Below are 27,758 nucleotides of genomic sequence, written 5' to 3'. Positions count from 1 at the left end.
ATTTCTTTGTGGAGCTGATTTCTGTTCAGCTTGGCCAGAAGACAGTATTCCAATGTTTATGGCTGCCTTAGATCTGCCTTAATGGCTAAATAAGTATATTCTCAGACTAAATGTTCATACTGTTGAGAAGTAATGCCCTCTCCCTAAAACTCTACAAACTATTCCACTGGGAGTCTTTTCCCTGAAGACTGTTCTTGTACTTTTTAATTCACATGGAAAGAATAGCTTTGCTGTTTATCTGGACACAGTGAAGCTTGATTATTTTACAAGTTCAATTTTGTGAAAGTCAAAACCACATTTGAGATTGTCTACTCTGTTAAATCTCAGCAAAGAAAATAGTCCTTGGCAGCCACGTGGTACAGAGTATGCTTACTGTGCAACTTCACTGCTAGAACTGTTATACAAAACGAAGTCTTGGATTCATTTGTTCATTTTACATTGTCATTGTCTCTCTTCTTGTTTTTTGATTTTTCTCAAATACCACAAAGTCTTAGCTCAAGAGACCTATTTGAGATGCCCTCGGTATCAGCAGTGGTCTTATTGCTTACAGAAGGAAAAAGTACATTTGAAAGATGAGAGGTACTGAAATTATTTGCAAAAGGAGCAGTTCAGGTTAAATTTGTAACAGGATAGATGAGCCGCTTCAGTTATCTGTCTAAATTCTTCTTAGTGTAAAGTTTTATCATCTCCTAGAAGCATCACACAGGTGTACCTTGAATAGCAAAATTAATGTATTGAATGGTGGCTAGCTCTTTTAGGTGAAGCAGTGTTTTAAAGTTGTGTCCTGCAGGTCTGAAAAAGGTCAGAAGCTGATGAACTGATTTCTGCTGAAGCAGCAGCAGAGGCACTGAGGGGAATGGGTCTGAGAGGGGAAGCAGATAGAACAGCGTCTGTACAAAAAGGCAGGAGGCAACGGGGAGAACACGTAGATTATCCAAGTTCTTGATATACTCAGCAAGATTAAAGGGTTGTTCAAAGGCTGGTATAGGGGAATTTTGGAAGATCCTATCACAAAGATTTTTTTCTAAATTAGTTGTAAATGCTCAGTGACTTCCCTTCAGGCTCGAATGTAGGTTAACGTGTGGCAATGAGGCCTGTACAATCCATGCACATTTGTGTTTTTCTTATAATAATGATATCTGATGTGGAGTGTTTCTAGTGCCTTTTTCTTTACATCATTGTCTGTGTAGATCGGACCTACTAAACTTGAGCACTGTGCCTTGGAAAAGGTGGTGTGCAGTACAGCTTTTTGTGTACTTTCAGGTGAAAAATAATGTAGCTTACACTATTTCTAATGCTGTAATATAAGTAGAGAACATCTGTGCTATAGATGTAGAATGAGCTCCAGCATAACAGTAGCATGGCAGCAATGCCACTAGCAATATACAGCAGTACAGTAGCTTTTGTCCTCTCTGAGGTGGACAGTTCAGAAGAAACTTTATATTGTCCCACTGTAAGTGAGCTTTGGAGATAAAAGGATTTCTTAGAATGCTCTCGCTTTTGTTCTTCTAACACTTAAGCTAAAATTGAATACATGTTCCTTACTGAATGTATCTTTCATTTTGATTATAGATGTCTTGCGACGTGGAAGTGGGCTGACTGGTTGTTCTTATGGCAGATATTCAGCCAGAGGTGATAGTCCATCTGGTTCTGTATGGTATTTCGTGTCTTCGTGATGTTTTACAATGAGTAAAGGCAGTTAGTAATGTTAGTTTAACCTCGGTGACTACCAATTTATTTGCAACACATCCTCCTGGTTGAAAAGCATGAAGAGGCCATACCCTTGATCATCTTCTCTTGTACTGTGAAGGCCAAGAGCATTTCTCATCCTGCTTGTGTTGCTGTTTAAAATCCCAAAGAATAATTAGCTTTGATACTGGCTTCCATTGTAGAAAACAGTCTGCACAAAACAGATGGTAAATATAGTTAGCACTCGTTGCTATGTTGTAAAGCTACTGAACTGTCTCCATGGATGTCGATTATAAACATCCTTTATATAACATGCTTTGTCAAAGCTTGCACATTCCTTAGCTTGTAAAGAAATGTGGTGTTTGTATGTGTTCCTGATGTTCTTTCTCTTGGCAACTTTAGCCATAAAGGCCTGCCAACCAATTTGTGTTCTACAAAGGTTTGATTCTGTTTCCTTCTGCTTCTTCTTCACTGATGCTTTGCCTTATTCATGAGGTTTTAAGAGCAGAGATGTGCGTTTTAAGTTCTGGTGTCCAAGGTACCAAAAGAAAAAGTTTTAAAATTATATATCTTTTCTCTAGAATCCCATTAGCCTGGCAAGTTAATTTTTCCTGAAACTGTAGGTTTCTTCTGTTTTTCTCTTCTTTACTGTAGAGGCATCATGATTAGAAAAACAGTCTGATCAGCAAACATTTCTCTTCCCTTTTGTCTCAGCAAGGCACAAGAATAGCTGTCAAGCGGGATATTTACAGCTGTCTTTGCAGTGTCCGAATGTTATTTTCATGACTATGCATTTCTTGTTTGTAAGTAGTGTTAATACTAGTCCCACAGAGCCTTGCAGCAGTTAATATACAGAAATAGATAATTACATGTACCCAGGCAACACAAACTTAATTTCTTTGCTCTGGAGTGATAGCCCTTAATACATTCTTTAAAACTATTGATCTATCTGAACCTATGCTTTTTGTATTCAAAATAAAGATGTCTGTAAATCATAACTATTAGGATGCAGTGAATTTCAGCTGTGTAACAAGAGTCAGTTAACAAAGTGTAGTTAAACATGAATGAACTGCTAAACATAACAAAATCATGGAAAAATGCTACTTTTGTGAAATGTTTCACTGTGACTCACAAATTACTTTTTAGATTCACCTGTGGAAGAAAGAATTGACTTGCTTCAGGCAGTACTGCCGTTCCTTAGCTTCATTCTGACACTAGCTGAAGGATCTGCTGAACTAATAGTGTGATTATTATCTTGAATTTTCCTTTCTGTGGAATGGGGCTTGTGTGTTTCTGACAGACATTCACAGCAGGCAATAGGAGTTTTATTTTTTGTTTTTCTTTGCCTTGGACAAGATCAATGTACAATCAATGGACAATACTTCACCAAAGACATTCTTCTGCTTCTATCTAGGTGGATTTCCCGTGAAGAGTTCGCACTGAACATAAGGGAAAAACGTAGGGTATTTTTCTCCATTGTGTGAACTTGAAAAAGTTGAAAAACACTCTGCAAAAGTAGACATCTGCTATTTCTAGGGTGATTTCTGACTTGATATAACATGGTAGTTACTACTGAAAAAGAAAAAATAATTAAGCACATACAGGCTAAACTTGATTTTTGTATTCTTGCAATCTTTAAGGAACCTGGTGGCAACAGCAAGTTTGTCAGCAGAAAGTACTTTCACAAGTCTTTAAAAAACATTTCTTTAATATGCATAGAAATGTAAAGATTATATTATTCTTTCCCATTTCTTGAGACTGAGTTCTTGGAATAAATACAAGTTGTTGGCATGTTTGAGGATGTGGTTCTCTTACATAGCTAACTCAGATTACTTACAGCAATATGTATCTAGTATTTGGTAATTTATGTACCTTTAAAATCTGTGTGCTGCTGATAATAAGCAATGTGAGCAATTCGTTTTAGTTTGCATCCTAGTTTACATAAAATAAAAGTTAGTGTAAATGTGAACGGGATGATGCCGAATTCTTTAAACAGATCTATAGGGGTTTTTTAGTGTTTATTCAGGCTTCTGCAAAGCAATTAGGATAAGATAAAACACTGGTATGTAAACTCTTCTCTGCAGTCCTCGAACACTGCCTGTAACTTCACATTTTTTGGCAGCCCAGGTATTTCTAGGTTTTGACAGAAGAATCAGTGCAGCAAAACTTTTTGCAGAGGCAGACCTAAGGGATGGTATATTGTGCTGAATAATCCCTCCCTTTTCTTTGGCTACTCCTTTTGCAGACTTCAAAGACTGCTTGAGGTCAGCAAATCATTTCCTCTAATTATCACACAGGGAGTCTGAGATGCTAATGGCTCCCTATCCCTGGTGTGTGTCTCTTTCTTATCTATATAGAAGTAAAGGGCAGCTTTTCAATTCAAGAAAAAAAGCAGCACTGTAGCCCAAGCATTAAACCTTGTGAAGGTTACTGCTCCAAACCGCATGGTTCTTACTATCTTTCTTTAAAGGGGTTACAAATTTGAGCATATTTTTTTTTTCTGAATTGTTCACAGCCAGAATAGGCTGTTGGAGTCCCTTCAGCTGTGAACTCCAGAGGACTGTATGGTGCCTTGTGGAAAGAAATGGTCTGATTTACAAGCTCTAGATTCAGAGGGCCAATAATCTCTTTGGTAACATGAGAGCAAATGCGTGGGAGGGGGGTACTGTTCTGAGCAGCATATCATCCTATGGACCATATATAAGGGCAAAAAAATGCACTTGCTTCAGTGACAAATATATGGCGTGTCTTGAATGCCGGGCTTACATAGGAATTATCCTGGTATTATGACAGCTGAAATGTTTCCATATTAAATTACAAATAATCCTGTCTTTTGGCTGTACCGTACCAAAGAATTGTGTTGTTCCTATTTTGGAATAATATTTTGAATGAGAGAGATTTGAAGAATACATTGACAAATTTTGAGAATGAGTTATCGGCTGTTCTTTATTACAGTGCTGAAAATATTTCAATTTTTTTTTTGAAAATTCTATTTTTGTGCCTATGATTTCATAAACCAGTGGAGCTTTTAGAAGTCTGAACTCCCCAGAGCTCTACTGAAGTTCACTGGACTTAGCTTAGCAAAATTGCATTGTGTTATATGTTTTTCTTGTTTAATTTAGTGACATTTCAATACAAATATCATGCCAACTGTGTGGCAAGAAGGATCAGGGAGTTTCAATTAATAACATGGATTAATTCGGTTACTGGCTTTAGAAAATTCAGATTAATTAGGAAATATACAGTGCAAACTGAAAGAAAGCCATAGCAAAACCTACAGCAAGACTGTTCAGACATATTTGTTGTTAGTTATTTAATATAGTGTTAATTAGAAACTGGCATCACTTCTTTAGTCATTTATAGTCTTTATATATAGTCATATATTTATGCAGTTCTGCCCTGGTGTAAGTGATGACATAATTAGTAGCTTATCATAGCATATGCATAGCCTGTGCTTCTTTGCGTCCTTTTGTAACTAATATGCACTAATTAATATTGATAGTTCTGAAAACGTTTTCTTTGTATAACAATAAACTGCTTCAGTTACCTTTAGCTTGATTGACTGGCTTGCTTTGTTTCTGACAATGTGGTATGTACTTAACTTTTCATTACTTTCCCATTAAAATAGCTTTAATAGCAGTGGCACCACCAATGCTTTATAGCTGGTGGGGATCTCGGAAGATTTTTTTAGTAGACTGTGTGTAATACAGCAGAGCTTGAGACAACACTATAGTACAAAACAAGAACACTATACATGATTCATTATCAAGGTAAGACTATTTAGCTAGCATGTGTTGGAAAATGAACAGTGGCCCTTACCTTGTGAGCATATGTGCATTCCCAGTATGGGTTGGCATACAACTTTGAGTGGTCTTTGGGGTAGCCTGCAAAATTTTCGTTAAAAACTAATGCACAGGTACAAGTAATGCTCAAACTCTGAGAAGAGTTAAAGTCTTCATAGAAGTAATTCTATATTCCTGTTTCTATGAAGCTTATTAGTGTTTGCCTCTGTATTATGCCCCCGTTGAATGTATTCATTGATAAAGACCAATCAAGACCCTACTATCCTAAGGTAAAATCACCCCTTGGCTCTTCATATATAGAAGGATACAACTTTTTTTCCTGCAAAGGTTTTTGTTCATGCACATAACTGCTTCTTAGAGGAGTGAGAGATCTTGTGTTTTTGTCTTTTTCCCCCCTTTTTGATTAGTTATAGACTTCTGGGTGGTAAGCCATCAGCCACAGACTAGTTACTGGAGATGATGTATAGAAATGTGAGTCAGTTGAGATGTGTGGAAAGTCGTCAGTGTTTTTCAGTTTTGGTATTTTTTCTTCTCTATTTTCCCCTTTTTTTGTGTGTGGGTCTGTCTTCAAAGGCTGTATTTCATATGTAAAGTAAAACAGAATCTGAGTAGCATCGTTTAGGCAACTGCTGTAAGATGATAAAAATATGTTGATTTGATCTTGGTTAGAGGACTGCTCAGGAGTGACTTGGGCTAAGCCATCTTTCACTAACACTTTCAAGATATTTTGTTTGCCATCCTAGAATTAAAACTACGTGAACATTTCCATTCTGTTCTGTTACATGCAGTTCCTATAAATGGTCAAACTTGGGCTTGCAGTTCACCTTTCATTTCCCAGGCCTGTTACTTACTCTAGCTTTCCAAGATGAACAAAATGTTCTGCTCCTGTGAAAAGAGGATATGTTTCTTAACCACTTCATTAAATATGTACCGTTGAAAGAAGGGGAAGCCAAAAGTCAAAATTTGGCTTGGAAGCAGACTGCTTTGAGTGTTCAGATAATTACTGCTTTTTATTTGGCAGAGTTTGAAGCTCTAGGGGCAATTTAGTATGTAATGAAATTCATCCAGTCTCTTGCATTGCTCAAAGTCAAGGTACTGTTTGGTTGTACTATAACTTGCTTAATTACACTGCAAGGTCCAGATCTCTGAGTTACTCAAGTAGAGTTGGGGTGTGTTTCCAGATGTGTCTGGTGGTGGTTTGGTCTAGAAGAGAGGGAAAGCTGTTGGTCCTTTTAGCTTGTTTTACTAGCTGGCCTTTAGTTTTGTGTTTCAGGACCTTTACTAGTCTTCCTCAAAGAGTAAGCGTTGCTATTTCTGCTTTAGAGATGTAATACTGCAGAGCCAGAAAGGACTGCACACCAGAGCAGTGATGATCTTCTACGGTTTACTTAAATTGCCATCTAAGTCACAGACCGCTTAATGCAGAACAGCTAACTTCCTTGTAAAACTTGTGATGGATAAAGTCTATGTGAACAGCTTTTAAGGATGATTCAAAATGCCTCTTTAGGTTTTATGTTTATTTTTAATTGTATGCCATCAATGTCTTCTTCCATGAGAGAATTGTGCTATGTTTTTAGCAAGTGTTCTCCTTCACTTCTGTGAGTCTAATGAATCCTGGAGCTGCACAGTAGGAGTCTGACAGACTGGAAGTTGCATTAAACAGCTTTGGGTTTTTATTGAAAACATTGTCCTTGGTTCAAAGGGAAGGTAATTATTCAGCCCTGGAATGATAGCAGCCCCTCCTTTATTGACAACACACCATCTGGTTGTGATAAATCACATGGCCCTGGCAGGCAGCAGCCTTTTGGTAGCAACGGTGACTTAAATGTTTCATGTCCAGCTTCTTAGAAAATAAGAGATATATATCGTTTATGAAAATGACGTATTCCATTATCATTGGTCAAAAAGCTTTTGCTTCTTTTTAAGTCTCTTAAATGTACCTCCAAGGGAAAGCTTCAGAAGGCAAGGTAGTGCATGGGATTTTTCAGCAGCTAATTCTTGCTGCAGGTTCAATTCTTTAATCTGTTGAGGGAGAGCTGGAATAACTGGTGATGAAAGTCTTGTGTACTTCAAGTGTAATTGGCACCATTTACTGTACTTTACCACCCAAGGACTATTTCTGTAGTTCTCACCCAGCAGTAAGAAAAGTGCAAATCATTAAAGGGTTTTTCCTCAAGGAGTGGTAGTGCTTAAGCTTGTTGGTTGCTGTAGCTTCAGGGAGGTAGGTTCCTTTCCTGAAAACTTGCCAAGTAGTCAGTTTGCATCTATAAGTAAAAGTTCAGAGTGATATTAGGCAGCTTGCTAGCTAATTGGTCCTCCTGGCAGCTATTTCTCTTTCTTGCTGTCCCAGCCAAACTGTTATTTCTTCTAACCTGCCTAATTATGTGATACATTCAGGCTCACTTCTGTGCTCTGGCCAAAAAATATGTCTGAGCCAATGATCGTTGTTAAACAGAAATGTCTGCAAGGGTCTTGGAGAGAAGAGGCAGCTTTGGTTCTCATAATATCTAAATTATAGCCCCACTCTAAGATGGGGTTAAACACTTACGAGTGGAACATACTGAATGTGAGAGTTACTGTAGTGTCTGATGTGTTGAGAATGTTGGCTGTTCTCCACTTCCAGATTTCTTTTATTTCAGAATGTGATTCTCAATTCTTTTGCCACAAATTCTCTCCATTTGCTGTATGTGCTTTAAGTAATAATCACAGCAACACCATGCTGAAGTTTTTTTTTCGTACTGAGTTCTGTTGATATGAGGCTAATTGCTGCAGAGGAAAGTATCATCAACTAGCTTTGCAAAGCATTTTAGTATTTTTTTTTGCTTGGGCAAAGGTAACAGTAATAACACTCATTACTAGTTCTTACTTTCCTACCACTTCTATTTTTAGAGCTGAAGTCCTTGCAGATATATTTGCACAGTGTGGCATGAATAACATTTATCTTAGATTTAGATGTGAAGAGAAAACACTTTGAACCTGACTTTGCTATGCTTGTTATTTCTGTGGCTAAGCAGTTTGGACATTCATGTGGGGATTGGCCACAGGTTAAAATAACTGAAGCCATGTTGAGCAGTAACTAAAATTCAGTCAAGCATTTTATGCATAATGAGGAAAGTGCCCTGGCAAATTTGACTCACTCTTTGGCTGCCAAGATATATAAGAAGCGGATGTGTATTATTTTGGGGTTTGGCAGCTTGGGCCTTCACCTTTTGCAGGCAAAATACCTCAGCAGCTTCCAGCCGTTTGGGCTTGATGCCTCATGCTGATGTGCAGCATGTTGATGAGCAAAAGTCCTGCGGAGTGCTCATTATTACCAGTCTGTCAAAATTATAGGCTTGAAATTTTAACACCTATTGTGGGAGGTGACTTAAAGTACAAGCCACGAGTACATGGAAATGAATTAACATGGGTGATTTTAGCTGTTTTCTGTATCTAATAAATGATAACTTTCAGATAATTTTAGGGTTTATTAAAGAGAATGAGGCAGTCAGTTTCTGAAAACTGAAGTTTGAGGGTGGTGAAGCACTGGAACTAGACTGGTTGTAGAGGTTATAGAGTCTCCATCCAGGAACGTAGTCAAAACGCAACTGGGTATTGTCCTGGGTAACCTGCTCTAGCTGACCCTCCTTGAGCAGGGGTGGGGATTGGACTAGATAAGTTCAAGACATCTCTTCCAAATAAAAGAATTCTGTGAAAAGTGAAAGTGATACCTCACAGAACAATAACACCCTTTTTTCAGCACCTTGGGGCACTTATTTTTTTTATATAGGATATAATAAACCTATAGTGCTCCTTTTATATTCTACAAATACCTTTTCCAGTGCTGTTGGCCCATGAAGGAAAAGTGCAGTGCGGTTGGCTCCAGAGTAATTGTCCTTGCAATTTGCAATGACACTTCTTAATGATATCAATTCCTGCTGCTTCATGGCTGTTTTATGTCTGTATTTGCTTGCGCGTGTTTCCAAACTGTGGTGAGGGAAGCTGACTTGTCCTTTGACCAGATTTCTTCTGATGGTTTCTGACAAGTCAATACTATGTGGCAGTAGCCATCTTACTAGACGTGGGCTGGCAAGGATAAAAGGATAATTCTGCATTTTGTTTCTTGCATAGGCTGTAGATATATTAAATATATCTACATTTATCTATATAGATATAGTAGATACTCTCAGATCTGATTGCAAATAACTAAGTTTTTGCTCATCAAAACACAAGGAATGTCTGCTTGGAGTTGAGTGATATTCCTGTTTAGAACACTTCTGCTATTCTCACGAAGGATGTGCTAATTAGCAGGCAGGATTCAGTGGGACAACCTCATTCTGCCAAGTCTGTTTTGTGCCTGGACTCAGCCAGGTTATTACATGTCCCTAGATCAGCACATCTGGCAAAGCTGTTTGGTTACTGTCTTCCACATCTACCCATTGGCTAGACAGGTTTCTTGCATCTGTCTTAGCCACTTATGTCTTCAAGATGCCCTCCTTTGTGTTCTGTCACCCTGTAACTCTGAAGTACCAAAAGCAATACACTGAAAATATTTCCTTTGGTGGAAAAAAAAAATTATCTAAGGCAAGTTGTAATTTTTATTAGGTGTCTCTTCAGTGTAAGTTTGTTTTTATGCCCTTCTATGAGGATTTCAATGCAAAGCATTTTGTGATTCCTGTTCTGGTCATCTTCCTATAGCTGAACAACTCATGGCATTTGCTAATAGTTTCTTCCTGATGATCATAGAAAAGTAGAATGGGTTGGGTTGAGTTGGGAGGGACCTTTGAGACCATCTAGTTCCAACCTCCCTGCCATGGACAGGAACACCTCCCACTAGGCCCAAAGCCCCATCCAGCCTGGCCTTGAACACCCCCAGAAATGGGGCATCCACAGCTGCTCTGGGTAACCTGTTCCATCTCATAGTGAAGAATTTCCTCCTAATGTCTAATGTCAATCTACCCTCTTTAACTTTAAAGCCTTTACCCCTTGTCCTATCAATACATGCCCTTGTAAAAAGTCTCTCTTCATCTACCTTACAAGCCTGCTTTATTAAAGTTTTGTCCACGACAGTTTTTCAGTGGCTCTGGTCTATCCACAGACTGTTGGGATTAGCTACAGAAGATTCTTTTCTAGTAGCAGAGGCATAATTGGGTAAAATATTCTGACATCTCCTGAGCTAAGTAAAACCGTCTTTCTGATGCCTGTAGGTCAGTCACCTCATGTTTGTTGCAACTTCATCAAAATCACTGCCACCAATGCAGCATCTGGTAATGATGCTACACTTGATAAAGCGGCCCTATGTTCACACCTTAATGACTCAGACCCACTGTTGGCTCATTGTAATGGTAGGGAGTGCTCAGTCTTCTACATTGTAGATTTGTAGATAGACTGTTTTTGAGGAATTTAAATACTTGAGGATGTGTTGTTCTCATGCGTAACTTCCCTTTGAGTCCTTAACTGTAGAATTTGGTAAGATATTAAAAGATGATAGAGAACATGTATTAGGCTGAACATTAACTTCATTTCAGTCACACTGGGAAGATGCAGGTTGCTATATAGCTGTGCTTACTGCAAAGACAAAGTATAACAGTTGATTAACAATAATGTTGGTGTACCCAGAAGATTAAATACACATGCAGACAAAATAAAGAATTTGGTTATTAGTAAAACATTTTCCTTCTTGTAACTTAACAAATTTCAACATGCAAAACCTTTTCAGCCTCTTGCTTCAGGTAGAGCCTTGGTATATGAGATGCCTTCCACTGCCATGGAAAGGAGCTATGAAGTAGATGGGATATACTTCTAAACACTGGCGTATCTAGTTCATCTATGTGCAGAAATATGTACTCTTGGGGGTGGTAGACAGCCCCTAAGTGGTTAATAAGTGATCTGCCACGTGGTAGTGGTAGAAATTCACAGCTGGAGTTTATGCCTATGTTACTTTTCTAGTCCCAAAGCCCTGTTGTTAGTCGTTGCTGCTTTTTGTTGGCTGTTCATTTGTATAAAAATGGTACTGAGTTGAGTCTAGGCAAAAAGATTTTTAACCTCACTTTAATACTAATCTCGCTTTCATGACTAAAGGTTAATAATTTTCAAATTTTGTGTTTCTAATGGAACTTACTCCTTTTGTGTCTATTACTGAATGTTTTTTTTTTTTATGCTGTTCTTAAGTTGGTGGTTTGAGGAGCCAGCTCTGGCCAGGTTTGAGGCAGGATGGTCTGTTAACCCATCTTGTTTTTGTGGGTCCGACATCAGTCATGTTGTACTGATTTACTCTCCGTTGCTTAAAGCCTGAATTTTCAGGCTCTTATAAAAGGGATTTTCTTGTAGAAAAGTGCTCCCCTCTAGTTTGGCAAATGTTGCCTAAATTAAATCGATTGCTTTTTAATACTGCTGTTACTTAACTCCTTAAAATATTTATTCATGCTGGACTCTTTTAAGCATGTATCTTGCTTCAAAGTGTCTCTGCTCAGATAATAAAGCCTGCTGTTTGAGGCAAAAGATGAATAATAATAATCAAAATAGACGATATTGTCGTGGTTGTACATGGGCAAGTGGCCACTTTAGCTGATTTTATTGGCATGTTGTTTTGTAGCATCTTTTTGTCATATCTCTGAACACCTTGGACATGAACTAAGGTTACGTGGTTGCTGCTGTACACAGATAGACTGTTCTAAAGAACTAACAGTTTAAATGATACAACTAAGAATAAGAAATCAGACTTAATAAAATTAATAGAAATACCATCTAATTGGCTAAAAAAAATAACCAAACAGACAATACTTCCTTATGATGTTTTGAGTGCATGTGCAACCTGGTCAGTCAGGCTCCTCTGTGATCACCAATGTAGAGTTTCTGGGAAACTGGCGAAGTGCCGCCGTAACACATCACCAGAGTTCCTTTAAAACCTGCTTAAACCTGTGGATTTTAAATTGAAGTTCTTTTGCGGATCAAATTTTTCCATTCTCATTAACAGACATGATCTGTTCTTGGTGAGAACTGCATCTCTTTATGATGAAGTTTGTGGTGTGAACAGGCTGCCTTGGAGTTCTCTGAACACAGCCGGGAGTTACAGGCAAAATCGGAAAGTGCAAATATAAAAATATTCCTCTGGGCTTTGGAATATGCCAAAGGCTTCAATCTCACCAGCATATATAAACTCAATGAGTACACAATACAGGCACCCAGCTGTTTTTTGTCATGCTTTTAAACTCCACTGGAACTGTTTAGCTTAATAGCAAATGCAGTGACAGATACTTAGCATTAGCATAAATTTTGTTTTTCAGAGACCTTTCAATGCCAAGAACATCAGCCATCATTTTTCTTTTCTCCTCTTTCCATTTCTTAATCTCTTTGGCTTCACCAACCTGTTTTTTTCTTTTAAATCAGATTTAACTGTTTTCTCCTCTCCTTTAAAGGACAGAGCTTTTCGCCCTCACCTCTGCATTGGCTCCATACTCGGCGCACTCGTGTAATCCAGGCAAATCCCCTGCATACAATCTTGTTACAAAACCATAGGCATGGGGTTAACTTGGAATGGTCACGAGCCAAGCCCTTCACTGCTTCTCCTAAAATAAATTGCCGCTAATGCTGCTGCCATGTGGCCAACAAACATGAGCTCACAGCAGTCTTTTGATTTCCTATTGCATGCTTTCAAGTGTGCTGGCTCTTAAACAAGGCTTCTCCTCCCACATTATTTGTAGTTTATCTCCTGAGTGGTGAACTTGGGAAGCATGCAAGTGTGTCAGAAGAATAAATAACTTGACTCAGCTGTCCACCCCAGTTAGCAGTTCCCCAGTGCTCGCATCGTCTCCCGGCCGCATTAAGCGTGGCTCTACCGTGATGTGCTGGAGATGTGGTGGAGGTTTGGGGGGAGAGCTTCCTGGCAGGCTGCTCAGGACACAGCTGCAGGACCTGAGCATGGCTCCAGGCTCCCTTTATGTAGCAGTGGCCCCTAGTGGAGGCTGCTCGGGCTCTTCCCGTAAAGCCCAGTTCCCATTTCCAAGTTGCTTTTAAACCTGAATCACCCAGCAGAGCTGTGGAAAAATCCAGTGAGTTGCTTCTCTCTTCTGGTTTTGTTCGCTAAAAACTAGCGTTTGAGCTATTAAACAGTAATGCACGTTGTAGCACTGGATTAAAGGATGATGCTAATTACTTCCTTTTAAAAGTTCCTCATTGTTTTCCCAGGTTCTCTTGGCATTTGCCTGTACAAACCGATGCTTTATAAAGCAAATCTGTGGGAATGTAGCGTTTTGACTTCCACATTTTAATGTCTCTGTGCGATCTCAGATTGCATAGTATAATTGTGTATAATACTTTCTGTAGATCTGTAATGAAAATCTTCAGACATCGTCTGAAGCGAAGGATGTGAACTTCTATTGCAAATATTGGCAGCAGTGCAGTGTTTGTGAGCGCGAACTCAGAGGAAGCAGGTTGATACGTGTGGAGTCACCTTGTCCCTAGAACTTAAACAGTGAGATAAGAAAAGTATGCTGAAAGATATGAAACCCATGTGTGTGTATAATAAAGTTTTCACTCTGATTTCTTTTCATTAGTTTTTATTGTATAATCTCTTAATAGAAACCAGTGAAAATGTTGGTTTCAGGGGGCTGAAAAACAGAGTAGATTGCTGTAGGGGGGCGACCTTCCTGGCCTTGTGTAGGTGAGGGCCTCTGGCGGGATTGTCCATGTGAATCGATCTTGGTTTCCCACTTTCTGCCCTGAGATGTGAGTTCATGTTACAAGTCTTCTTTGTGACAGGTTACGTTACAAGCCTCTTAAAATTAACTCTAGCAGATATTGTTATCACAGGTCCTTAAACATCAATTACAGCGTTTTAACAGCATCACACTCTTTGTGCAACTTTTCCTTGGAAGATAAAAGTGGCATTTAATCAGTATCGAACTGGAGTTTTGCTCAGTGTTAGCGCTGTTTACTTTAAAATCTCTCTCTCCTTCTTCTAGTTCTCACCTTCCTGGCTGTAGTACTCCAATAAATAGGTACTACCTTGTTTTGAATCTGACTCATGTTCCCAGTCAGATGTTCTTAACTCATGCTTGTCCTTTTTACCACTTGGCAAATCTAAAAACATGTTGCTCTTTGATTGTGCAAATGTTATCTCAAGTCATGCTTGACTTGTGTTTTTCAGAAGAAGCATTGAAGAGGCAGTTTTCTATACCTTCTGTGAAAAATATCTTCATTGCAGGGAAAAAAAATATGCCTTTATGCCTACTTAAAAAGTTGTCTGTTGTGTGTTATAATGATGAGGTATTTACAACTACAGTGTCCAGAAAACAACTTGAATTATTATGTTGACGTTGCAAAAGATCTTCATAAGCCCTTGGGAAGCAACTTAGCTTCTGAAAGCTTAGTGGAGAATCTGTTAAATCAGCAGAAGAATATTGAATTCCTGGTTGAGATTTGAAAAATGCTTGTTTCCAAAACAGAGTGTGCTGAATTATGTCTTCCACTGCAACAGCCAACCAAAAGACAGAAATGCAGGAATAATAAACAGAATGGAAGTATAAGCCTTTGTAAAAACAAGGGGATTTTAATGTGGAAAAATTTACAAGCTTGAATATATTATAGCATCATTCTGATTTGAAGAAACAAACTTCTGGAGAATGATATATGTAACCAAGTTTTCATCACTAGCTTACTTTGATTTAAATAGTTCCAAATGTCCGAAGCCACAGGCTTTCTGAAGTAGAAGTTATCACTTTTTTTCTTGTCTGTCCCATTGATAGAAGCATACAGGGAGAAGAGCCTCTATGCTAATGAAATAATGCTTTATCTTCGGTCATTGATGCTGATGCTCTCAGGAAAACAAACAAGGCGTGTTGCAACCTGATCCATATCCTTTCCATGTTGCATGTGTTTGGCCACCTTATCTCTTGTTTGGGGAGCAGGATGTGATGGCATCACTTTTTTCTGTCTTCATAATGAATTGTGGCTTTTTTCTGTTTTCAGCAATGGCTGGACATCCTACTATTTTTTGTGATCTTTAAATTATGTACACGTCTGGTAAAAATGTTAGTAAGCTGCGTAGTCAAAGATTTCCGTAAAACCGGGTCGTAGATTAGCCACGTCATTTTGAAATGATGGTGGGTGCTGCAGAACGTACCCTTTCTGCTAGTTCTTTTTATTCCATGCAAGGATATGGAGGCTCTGTTGTTACTAACAACAGTCAGTAAACGTTACTGTTTGGGTTATAAAATGCTTTTCAGTGGTGTTTCCTAAAGGAGGTTGAGGTCTTCTTCTTTGATGTTTTTTGACACGTGTGCACATGCACGTTTCCCCTCCCCAGCTACCATAATCTGCACAATAACTTTTATTTGACTGAGTGCTTCCTTTTAGTTAGCTTATTTTATTTTTGTTAAGAGATCAGAAAATTAAATTGTTTAATCTTGGGATAACATTTATACATGGGAGGAAAGTTTTATCAAATTCCCTAGCTTGTGGCCACCAGGGGAAGAGGAGGATAAAAGCCAGCCCAGGTAGAGTCCTGCAGAATCAATAGACCTAGCAGAGTACTCCTGCTGAGGTCATCCTTACTGTGGTACTGTATAAAGCTGTGGTATTTTTGTCAGGGTAAACCCCTTTCTTGACTTAAACAAGCTATATGAAGAGAAATGATTGGGCTGCAAATCAGGGATGGTCCATCTGTCAGTAAGTGGCTTAGTGCTTCTCACCTCCAACACCTCTGCACTAGCAAGCGTTTATAAGGTGGGACAAGCTTGAAAAATATGAAACAAATTACAATAGAAATTGAAAGTAACTCCTGTGCTAAGAATTAATGGAGTATTTCCATCTCAGAGACCTTATGGATTTGATATCAAGATTAATGTGTTCTAATCTTTACTTCTAGCTGGTAACTGTACTGATGTCCTTAATATGCTGCTGCCAGTCTTCTTAATAAAACATATTTCTTGTTAAACACTTACTGATTCTTATTAGAGGCAGTGTGCTATTATCAGAGTTGCATCATCATGGGTTTTCACAGAAATCTTAGAAATATCTGCTAGTAAATGTTTGAATTTTGTTGCTCACATAATAGAAACTGGAACTGAGAACATTCCGTTACATTACAGCTTGAGCAGTTACAGCGAAACTGAGTACTTGGGGCAATAAATATCACAAGTGGGATGGTTATGCATGTAATGAATAGCAGTCTGTTCGTATCAAGAGTTTTCTTTTATTCCAAGTTTTCCATTAAATCATTAAAACTGAAGTTGTTAGCTGTCACCAGCATGTAAGATAAAGGCACGAAACTGCTCATCTTAACCATGACAGCGTCAGCAACAAAAAAAAAAATGGGTTGAATTAAAACTGCAAGGTGAAAACTGTGTTGAAGAGCTATAAAATTAGTTAATGAACAAGTGTATAGTAATGTCGTGATAGCCATCTAATGTGACACTTTGAATTGAACAGGTATCTGTTCACTAATTAGCACTGTACTGCAGCTTGAGCATACAAGTGCATTTCACTGCTCAGGAACCCTTTTTAAAGATGACCTATGTGCTTTGAAGCCTCTATAAGAGTTAACTCAAAATTTAAGCATTTAGCTTCTCTTGTATTCCTCCAAGTATCTTTGTTTTAGATCCAGGTGACAGTGAGCCCTAGTGTGATGAGAGAATAAAATCCCACTTGTGGGGGGTTTTGTTTATTTTTTTCCCCAGCTGAAGTTGTTTTGCCCCTCTAAGAGTTCTGTGTCAGTTGGTAGGCAGTTTGTGTACAATGCAACATGCCTTTTATTTCTCAAGAAGCCTTGCTGATGAGGTGTTGCATTGTCTAGGACAGATTTGTGACTGCCTTCCCATTACTGCTTTGAGATCACATGAAGGAGGGAAAAAGCAAATACATCCTAGTTGGACTAAATTTTCAGTTGAGTCTAATATCATCTATGATAGCTTATTCGTCAGCCTTAATAGATGACAGGAACAATACAAGTATTAGATCTTTGTTAGCAGAGTCTTTTCCACAAATGCTAGGGCAGCTTTGTTCTTTGTTGAGATGATTTTTAGTGTGAAATAGAGAGGTAGTACAAATCCTTGTATTTGGCTGCCTAGTGTAAGTGTAAAATTCTACGACGTGAAGAGCAGCGTGGCTAAATGTTTAGCCATCTCTGTTCATCTGTCTCACTGGTAAAGCACCCATTGCAAGAGCAGTTTAGGTTTGGTGTGGTGGAATGTGCAAACATTTTTTTATTCTGCAGATGACTAAGGTAAGTATCAATTTAATTTCTGCTTCAAAATTCTTGAATAAATCCTTTCTTAAATATCTCCTAGATTCTTTTTCCACCGTAACTTATGTTTGTTTGAGCGATATGACTTTTAAAGCAGAGGCAGTCACAAGTGATGTATCATTCTTCTCACCTGTGGGAATCTCTCCTGGCAAAGGTCCTGATTTAATTCCCATGCGCCTTCAGATTCATAATTGAGTGCTTTTCTCTAGAGTGGATTTTTTCCCCCCAGGAAGACACTAGCTATATTGTTTTATTATTACTTGTCTCCTTATGTATTGATAAGATGTGATATGCCACTCTTCATTTACTGTAAAATATCAAAAGAGTAGATACATTGTCCCTCAGTGCAAATCCAGAAACACCATAATTTGAAGCTTGCTTAGAAGTGGGCAAAAATTGCTATTCATATTGTGGAGGTATGTGCTAAATATTTGAAGAATGGTAAAAATGCTGCAGTCATCAAGCCGTTACCCACTCACTGTATTGGTCCAGCTTGTGGCATTGAATGCTTCTGCTGCAGAAACTCTAGAAGCCTGAGGTAACTGCACTTGACAGAATGGGCAAGTAATCTGCTTAGAGTTTATAAATGCAAAAGCATCTATCTGGCATTCTTGGCCACGCAGAGTTGATGATAACCATGGTGTTATGGGCAGTGCAAAGGTCTGAGAGGAGTTCTTGGTAGCTTTCTCAGCAGAGCTGCTGCTGATACAGGAGTTGATGCTTGGTTACTAGCACTTGGTGTAGGAGAGCTGCAGCTCTGCACCGAGTCTGCTGTGCTTCTGCACTTACATGTAAGGCAAAATCTTGGTATGGAAGTGAGCCAAGGCAGTTTAAAGTGACTGTTGTCATTGTGGACTGGTATAAGGCTGTGTCAAGTAAAAGCACATTCCTCTTCTGTCAGCTATAAATACTGAGCTCATCTTAGCTACCCAAGCAGAGGCAATTACTGCATTTCTTTTCTGTTCTTGCTTTGTTCTCTGCTGAATCCACACAACTACAGCTCTGAGCTGAGGGCTGTAAAGGGAGAGTTTCCCCCCTTAGCTGGCGTGTGACCCTTACTTCTGATACCATGGCAGCATGTGCTTCAGGGGATAAATGTGGGCTTTAGATTAAATGATGTCCTGACTGCTACAAGCAAGGAAGTGTTTTACTAAATTACAAGAGCAATCTTGTTATGACTGCAGTAAACTTGTAAAAGGGTACAAAAGCAGAGGATAAGTTATTAGTTAATACTCTAATTCCAGCATAGGTCTGCCAGTAGCTGGTTTAAGCTATTTATGGGGCCCATAAGGGACTTCAGATCAGTTGCTGTGATAAGGGGTTCTAGTTTTCTAGCCTTTTGAAGAATTCAGTTCCAGTAATCCTCCCTTTCTTCCCTCCCTGAAGGTCATCACATTCCAGTTTCCTAGATTAAAGGATGTTACCAGAATTGTTGCACAACTCCTATTTGAGAACAATTGGCAGGGTGGTGTCTGAGCAAGCCTTCTTTGAGTGGTCTTAAAATGAAGCTGCGTACTGCCAAGAAAGCCAGCTGCTGGAAGAGTGTTGCAGTCCTGGCAGTCTTTCTAGGCCTTCAGTTGAGCAGATGTGGACAGAGCTCAGAGCTTCAGAAAATACTTGGGCTGGGAAGGGATTTTGAAGTCCTGTTTGGATGCTTGAACATGGTTTGGGTAGGAGTGGGATTAGTGATACTGGTTACCTGGTCACTGCTGTCTCCAAGCACTGCTTGCATCAACTTTGTGGCCACAGACCCATGGCTAAAACTGTAGTAGCAATGAACAGCCTGCTACACCTTTGTGCATCAGTGAGGCTGAACCAGCACATCTTAACAGATCTTAACATTGGGTGCATGCTTTTTGCCTAATATTGTAAATCCTACTTAAATAGCATGTGGCATCACTCTTCAAGTGCAGGATTTTACGTTGGATTAGGAGACGAAATACACTGACATGCAGAGGAGAGGAGCTGAATGCAATGCATGGAGAAAGAAAAATGCAGGATAAAGAACCTTTGCCAGGCTCTTGTTCAATACTTGGGTGCTTTGCTTACCTACAGCTACAGCTCTTTTTCAGAAAAAAAAGACGTGTGGTAGGCAGTGAGAAAACACCACTAAATATACTTTCAGGTTCTCAGTAATACTGCTGTAGCCATGGTAGCAAGTTTTTATAGAAGTAATTATTTCATTAAACTGACAGGTGATTCTGGAGCAGAGTAAACACTGACAGGCTTTTGAGACCACAAACCTGAAGACTATAAGCATCTTCCACATCTATTGGTTGCTGTAATAGGTGCTTGTGTGTGGAGGGAACTGAGAGATTTGCACATGAAACATCTCAAAGCACTCTTCAATCTGTAAGGACAAATCTAGAATCAAACTCTTTTTATGGGAAAAATGTTTACGGAAGACTGTGAAGCAGTTGCCAACTACAAATTAAGGTTGCTCTTTAATCTTTAGCCTGGAAGGCTCCAAGCAATTTGGAAAGTGGTGTGAGTGTATAGAGGGGAAAACTATAAAGGTGCAGAAGTTTCTTCTCCTGCTTGATACGCGTTAAACTTCCTGCTGTGTGGTATGGGAGGATCTGCATCCCTGGTTGTGGGAGAGGGGCAGATCACAGCAGTGATATCCTGCCGTGTTCATTACCTTACCACTCCTGCAGCGGTGAAATTTCATGTTTATTTTGATGGGATTATCAATCCTGAAATGTTGTCAAAAGTTGTGCATTTTTGTGTAGGAACAAGTGGATGCAGCTTTCTCAGGAGGTACCATGGTACCTTTTTTCCCCCTGATCGTAGATAGCTCTTTCCAGCTGTTCTTGGACATCTGTGTTTTTATTGATTGCCTGAATGTTAGAAATGCAAGAAGTGACATTTGGTCCACTATCTCTGGTCTCCTGGAGTAGGTTGAAGATTTTTGGTTTTTTTTTTTCACCTCATTTTGCAGGCTGGCGTATTTAAATAACCAAGTAATTGGTTTGAAAACAGAGAGAAAAAGCTGAGTCTCAGCTAGAGGATCTGGTCTAATGTGAGCCAGATACAAAATAAGTTTCATAAGCACAAAATGCATTTGTGTTTTACTGAAATCTTGCTGTTTTGGGGGGAAGAGGAATTAAGATTCTGCAGAAACTCCGGGGGATAAAAGATTAAGAAATAAAGTTGTTAATGGAGGAGAAGAGATGTTTCAAATGGCAGCGAGTACAATTAAAAATACCAGTTCCTGCCCACTAATGATGGGCCAAGTTTTGCAAACTGAACAGGTTTCATTCTTTTTTTTTCTTATGCTTCGCCTTTGATGGGATTTTGCCTTTGATTGCATGGTTGTGGGTGGAATGTCTGATACTCTTGGCTACAAAAACCATATAGGCTCTTAAAACTACATTTGTTCTGGCCTGGAGCATAGCTATGTGGGTGTGGATGTCTCTTTGAGGCCTGGCGTTCCTTTTGGGTAATCACCTTATGTTAGCTGCGACTTTAAAGGGAGACTATTAATATCTAGCAGCCAGCTTCACTATGTGGCATATATCAGCACCGGAAGATTTAGTGCTTCGCTATATGAATTACTCATTTAGTGAAGGCTGTGGCTGGATGATCAGTTATCCAAAAATATACGCTGTGGACCAGAGACCAGCAAGTATAAATGTTACCTACCTGTCATAGTCTTACAGCAGTGTTTTCTCTCTTAAATGCATTAGAATATTAGGTAATCAGAAATGCATTATTGCATTCATCTGCTTAGCTGAGAATTTGTGGATCTTTTAGAATTTGACTGATAAATAGGCTGTCCAATGCATATATGGGTAGCTGGAGTATTTAAGTTATACCAGCAATCCAATGTTCTGTGTACTAATTTTGCCAAATGTCAAAAAAAAATAAATTGGCTGAACACATGATAAATTGACCGCTGCTGCTGCTTGTGCAAAGTGATCTGGATTATCAGAGGTAATCTGTTTAAATTAAACCCAGCTCACTTTCACTGAGAAAGGCTAGGGAGCAGCCACATGATCAGTTCAGCAAGCAGATTTAGGAGAAAAATGGTAAATTGCATCAATACAGGCAGGCAGGACAATGCGTAGTGAAGAGCCTCAGCTGATACATGTTCAGTAACTATTCAAAATGTAAGCAAACTCTTCTTCAACATGCAGTTATCAGTGAATTTTGAGCCAGTTTTGCAGCTTGTTTAAAAACAGGCTTTTATATCATTTTGTCAGATTTGTATCTCTTGATACAATTCTGATGCAGAAAAACTAGGTAAGTTTTGGATTTGACAATTATGCTTGTCCATTATGCATGTGTCAGTCCATTCAGCTACAGCCTTATCTGAAAATGAGTAATTAATCTTGATTACATGAGAGAAATACAGATTAGAATTCAGTTTGTTCTAATTTTAAAACTTCCATAAGCACAAATGATACATTCATGGTCTGTACTTTAGCGAGAGGTCTTGTGCTGCAATTACACATGATTTAGGACTGTTGTGTTCATGGTCTTATCTTAATTTCTTTTCTAGGGAAAGAGTGTGTGCAGCAGCTAGCAGAGAACACAAGGTATTTCAGGAGACGACTGAAAGAGATGGGCTTTATCATCTATGGAAATGAAGACTCCCCTGTTGTGCCTCTGATGCTGTACATGCCAGCAAAAATTGGGTAGGTTTAACAGGATAAGTTCTCATCCATCTACTTTAGAGCTAGGATGCTAAAAGAATATTAAGACTTCTGTAAATGTAAGGAAAGACTGTTCTGTTTTTTACTTCTGTGACCATTACTAAGTTTTGTAAAACATAGAAACTTCCTATAGGTGATCTGGAGAAAACTGGGGCTTGTAACTTGGGGCTGCAGGAGAGCACTTCAGAGAAGCAATTTGTAAAACGTGACATGCAGTAGTAAAGAAGACATGACATACAGTAGTGTAAAGCTTTCATTTTATTTATATATAGAGTGCATATATTCACTAAAGAGAAGCTGAAATTGATTGGAAAGTCATATAAGAATGTTACTGGAAGAACTTTTCAACAGTTCATGGGCCAGGAGCAGTGAACATTTCCATAGCTAAACTTTGGAAAATTAAAAAATAACAACATTGATAATAAAATAAAAAAGAGAAGGCGGAACACACTACTACTGTAGTGATTTAATAGCTCAGGCATGATTATTGTAAGTACTAATACAATGCTAATACATGGTGGGTTTTTTTAGAAATGCTTGTGGACTGCTGTGTGGATACTTAAGTCTGAAATTCTGCTAACAGGATATAACTTGTATATTAAAATATTTTGCATTGTAAACATCCTGATTTCATTGACAACTTGGCTTTGACAGCTGCTTTTTAGTGTCCATGCATAATGCAGTGCTCAACCAACACTTTCAGATTTGGAAAGCATAGCTTCATTTTAAGCAGTACAGAACACCTTTAGTGCTCTTCCAGCTCAGCTAGTCTTTGGTCTGGCTCAGCTGTATTCCGTGAGGGAACAAACATATATCTGTCTTCATGAAGCTAGATATGGTAGTCTTCCACCCTCCTCAGTGCAACCAAATTTAAAAGGCCCATAAAATCTTTATGGGTGCTGTGGAGCCTGCGATATGTGCTGTCCAGCACACGGTGCATACTGTGTCTACCTTCCAGCTGTTCTACTAATCAGTGCAATCTTTTCCCTGGAAATATTCATGGAAATGTTTGCTAGCTGAGCATTTGGGCCAGTAGCTTAGTTAAAAATAGGCAAGAGCACAGAGCTCTGAGAATTGGCCATTGGTGTCTACATTGGGTCTACCTCATCCTTTCTTTCTCTCTTGAAGTCTGTTTCAAGTTTGAGAGTACTAACTGGATACAAAATAAAGTATATTAGGATATACTTATTTATAAAATGTTGCAGCAGAAGGCAGAAAACATTAAAAAAACACAACAAGTGAAAGGGTGTTATTGTTGTAGGTGCCCATCAATCTTAATTCATTGCTACTTCTAAAGAGAAGAAGGTCAGTTTGAAAGGGCTGAACCATTTACTGTGGCCTCTAGAAACACCCACAATTGCACTGCCGTTATGGAAAGAATCTAGTCATTCCTCTCATCGCATACGTGAAGATATTCTGTGACTGTTGAGTGAGATTTTTGCACCTTCCTTAAAAAAGTTTGTTATTACATTAGATGATCTTAATTTATCGTGGTGATTTAATGTTCCCATGAAAAGCACTTAAAAAGTCGTACATTCTGTGACTCCATAACGTACCTGAATTTCATTTAATTGGTAGAAAAAAACCATTTAGAAATTGCAGTATCATCTGCGCCAGGGGTCAATTCCTTGTGTAGTCCAACTTCTGAGCCCACATCTCAGTTTCCTATCAGAAATATTTTCAAGTTTAGGCTACGAATCCATTTGGAAACAGCCTGGCAAAAGACCAGCCCCCGCCACATGCGGTCATCCTTGGTTTACCATCTTGGGATTGAAGTAGAGGGCCTTGTGATGAGACATTCTACCTCCACAAGAAAGCACTGGAAGCTCAGTTTCAGTGTTACTGGCTTGTTTAATAAAGGCCAATATGAGTTAACATGCTGAGACCTTTATGCTGATGTTCTGCCTCACCTGGTATCATTCTGACAATTTTCCTTGTTCTTTCTGGTAGTGCGTTTGGGCGTGAGATGCTAAAGAGGAACATTGGTGTTGTGGTTGTGGGCTTCCCTGCCACACCAATCATCGAGTCCAGAGCCAGATTCTGTTTGTCTGCAGCTCATACCAAAGAGATGCTTGATACGGTAAGTGTCTCATCTTGTCTCCCTCTTGCTTATGCCTTCTATAAACAGAGATAACAATTCTGTTTTTTTGTGGTTGTTTTTTTTTTTGTAGACTGGTTTGATGTTTGGTATGCAAATGAGTTGAACCTAATGTTCAAAGCCTTGTGTAGTAGAGCTGGCAATGACACCATCTCATTCCTTTCCCCAACAAAGCAGAATGGCTGCCTTCAGTAAATGTCAGAAACTTCTTCCCGTTTCAAATATGCAAGAGGGACAGTCTTGTTCCCTTGAGACACTGCTTTTTCCCTTCTCTAGAGGCTCTGCCTTCAGTTCTTGAGCTTGTGAAATGGAATCTTTTAAAAGGGAAAAAAACTGGTGCTTCTGATACTAGACACAAGTTGATTTAAAAAAAAAAAAAAAAAAAAAAGGCCTAAGATTCCACGAAACATCCGTATTCTTTTCAAGAGCAACTGCAAACCCCTTCATGTGGCTTACCAGTGAGCACATTTATTCCAAACATTACTATTCCAGCTCTTGTTTATGGCTTCAGAGCACTGTATCATAAATGATCCCCTCCTGAATGAGGCTGTGCCATGTGCAATGCCTTGCTGGCTCCTGCCCACACTAGGCATGTTCCAGCAGGAGCAGCAACCCTCTTAAAGGAGGTCTGTATCTCAGTTAGGAGATGCTACTTTAAAAATGAAGGATGGCAGTTACTCTCTGACTAATATAATTGGCAGGGGATTTATGAATAAACCTGACTATCCTTTATACATTTTGAATATGGTAACTACATTCATTTTTGAGTCTTCTGAATAAGACAGACATATACATAGTCTGTCCTAGGCTCAGTTCTCCATTGTGATTTTTCCAGTTCTGTTGTTCTCTGACTCAGAGCCTAAGTTAGTGTGAGTCACAACCTTGAATTTAAGGAGGGTAGACTTTGCCCTTTACAGAGGCTGCATGAAATAATCACATAGGATACAGTCCTGAAAAGAGGAGGGGGTTGACTTTCCTCCCCCACACTCCTCCAAGTGCTTATCTCCAGGCTGTAGAATGCTCTATCCTGACATGCAGGAAAGCAAAAGCAATGGGAGCTCTGCATGGATGAACAAAATGACAAAACTGAAACATGAAATGAAAGCATTTAAGAGGTACAAGCAGGACCTGAAAGGAATACAGAGACGTTGTCCTGAGCATGCAAAGATGAGGTCAGGAAAGCAAAAGCCCACTTGGAGCTGAATGTGTTGAAGTACGTGAAATACAGCAAGAAGGGCTTTTTTAGGGATATTTGTAACAAAATGAAGACTAAGGGAAACATGGGGCTGCTGCTGAATGGCATAGGAACCTAGTGACAAAGTACATGGAATAAGTCAAGTTACATGCTACCTTTGTTGTTAGTCCTTAGGAGTAAGACTTGCATTGAAGAATCTAAAGGCCCATGAGGTCAGTGAGAAATCTTTGCAAGTATTTTCAAATATGTTATGGACAAGAAGGTGGCTGGAAATAGTCATCATAGAATTATAAAGGAGGAATTGTGCCCAGTGTCCAAGTATGATCAGGCAGTAACATTTCATAGCATGAACAGTGAGTAGGAGTTGTAATATAAACAGACATTTGCCAACAAGTCAAAAAAAGGTTTCAAACTTCTCATCCTTCGCTGCCACAGAACTTCTTGCTGTCAGTTAGCCTTTGTCTTCTCTGTTAGCTACTAGCTAGAGTCTTAACCTTACCAAGCTGTTTTCACAGAATATTTACAAGTACTATACTTGTTCTTTTCCAAAAACAATCTGCAACTTTTATTAGCCTGCTGAGGAAAAGAGTTTTTTGGTTTTAATCAACCTACTTACAAGTCTTTCAGCTTTCCAGAAAATATTTCAAGTTTTGTGCATTTAACTCTAAAGACTCATTTCTGGAGTACCCATGTAGGTGCTAAATGCAGTAAACCAAAATAAATACTTGTTTAATATATTAGGGCTTGTCTGCCTAAGAAAATTAATCAAGGACAAAATGAGGTGTGAATTTTGAAGTGAATGAAGAAATCTTGGTTTAATTCAGCATGTGAGGGCTTTGTTCCAAGTTGGCATAAACCGTTTAAAAGTTCAAAACAACTGAATGCTCTGAACCCAGAACACTGGCAAGGGGAGTTAATAAGGAGCAAGTCTTTGTGTCAGTGACTTTGTGTTGTGTTTGTCTTGTGTTGTAGTGAAAGGGAGTTGATTTTAGGCAGCTAGTAATTAAGACAGCATCAGGCATCAGATCTGATCCCTCTGCTGAACTGTGGCAACAATATCCAAGAGGAAAAAAAATGAAATGAGTACAAGAGCTTGCAAAGAGCTTGTACGAGTCCGAGACAGGAGAAGTGGGTAGCCCATCCACATGTGTATGGATGCTAACTAGTGCTGTTATCACGGCATTTCTTCTAAACAAAATTAATCCGGGTTTGGACTATGGGGAAGAGAAGCTTGTCTTGTAAATGCTGATATTTGTAATGCTTCCTTGTTCTTATTAAATAAACCCACATGATGGTGAACAGTTCTCAGTTACAATTTTAACCGTTTTATGTAAATAAAACTTCCTTGCCTGAAAATATTTGGCTCAGGATCAGAGTGAAGTCCCTCATAACCTGCATCCCTGTGGGCTGGTGCTTTCTTTTCAGTGATGAAAAATATATTACACTCTCCTGAAGTCAGAGTTCACCAATGCCATTTCCTTTGTACTCTTTGCTAGTCACATGGACCTTTTTGTTTTAAATTAATAAAATCCTAAATCTGTGTTCAAGAATAACAGTTAACAGACTCTTTCAACAGAAATTCAACCTTAAATTGTTTCCATATGGGGTCTTTACTTTAAGCTCTGGCAAGCTGTGCCCATGCTCTTGGTGTTTTGTTGTGCTTTTTTTTTTTTTTTTTTAAACTGAGGTCCAACTTCTGGGCTTTCCATTCCTTCAGATTTTAGAGTGGAGAAGTTCTTGCTGCCAGATATAACAAGCATGAGGGGCCATTGTTTAAAGAAACAAAAACTTGGACTGTTCATCCAGGAAGGAAAAGCATGTAGGGATATTAACCCCGGTCTGCCAACTATTCTCAGGAGACAGGCATCTGACCCAGAACATGGTAAAATCAGAGTATTACTGTTGAATTGGTGGCATTCTAAAGGAATGTTGAGTGTACTGATCTGAACACATTTAAACTTCAAGGGAATGCAGAATGCCAACATTTGAGTTCAGAAATCACACTGAAAGTCATCCTCTGCACACATCTTTGTCACTTGCCAGGTATAAGATAATTAGCATCACATACTGTTAGAAATTCTTCTGCAGCAAC

The 27,758-nt window shown here is 39.0% G+C and overlaps 1 protein-coding gene across 2 annotated transcripts in view; it reads left to right on the top strand.

Annotated features, from left to right (window-relative positions):
- The window catches only part of SPTLC2 (serine palmitoyltransferase long chain base subunit 2), a 72,447-nt gene that overhangs the window by 38,644 nt on the left and 6,045 nt on the right, over window positions 1-27,758 (top strand). The window contains exons 10-11 of one of the 2 annotated variants that reach the window (XM_082762063.1): window positions 22,220-22,355; window positions 24,324-24,453. In XM_082762063.1, coding sequence (XP_082618189.1) covers window positions 22,220-22,355; window positions 24,324-24,453 — 266 coding nt within the window. Of the gene's footprint in view, window positions 1-1,572; window positions 1,706-22,219; window positions 22,356-24,323; window positions 24,454-27,758 lie in introns of those variants that run through there. The other variant, XM_082762064.1, reaches the window with a different exon arrangement.

This window comes from Aythya marila, assembly GCF_965140915.1.
Source record: "Aythya marila genome assembly, chromosome: 5".
Classification (NCBI taxonomy): domain Eukaryota; kingdom Metazoa; phylum Chordata; class Aves; order Anseriformes; family Anatidae; genus Aythya; species Aythya marila.
Note: the sequence above shows the minus strand (reverse complement) of the source record. Positions and strands in the feature narration are given on the sequence as shown.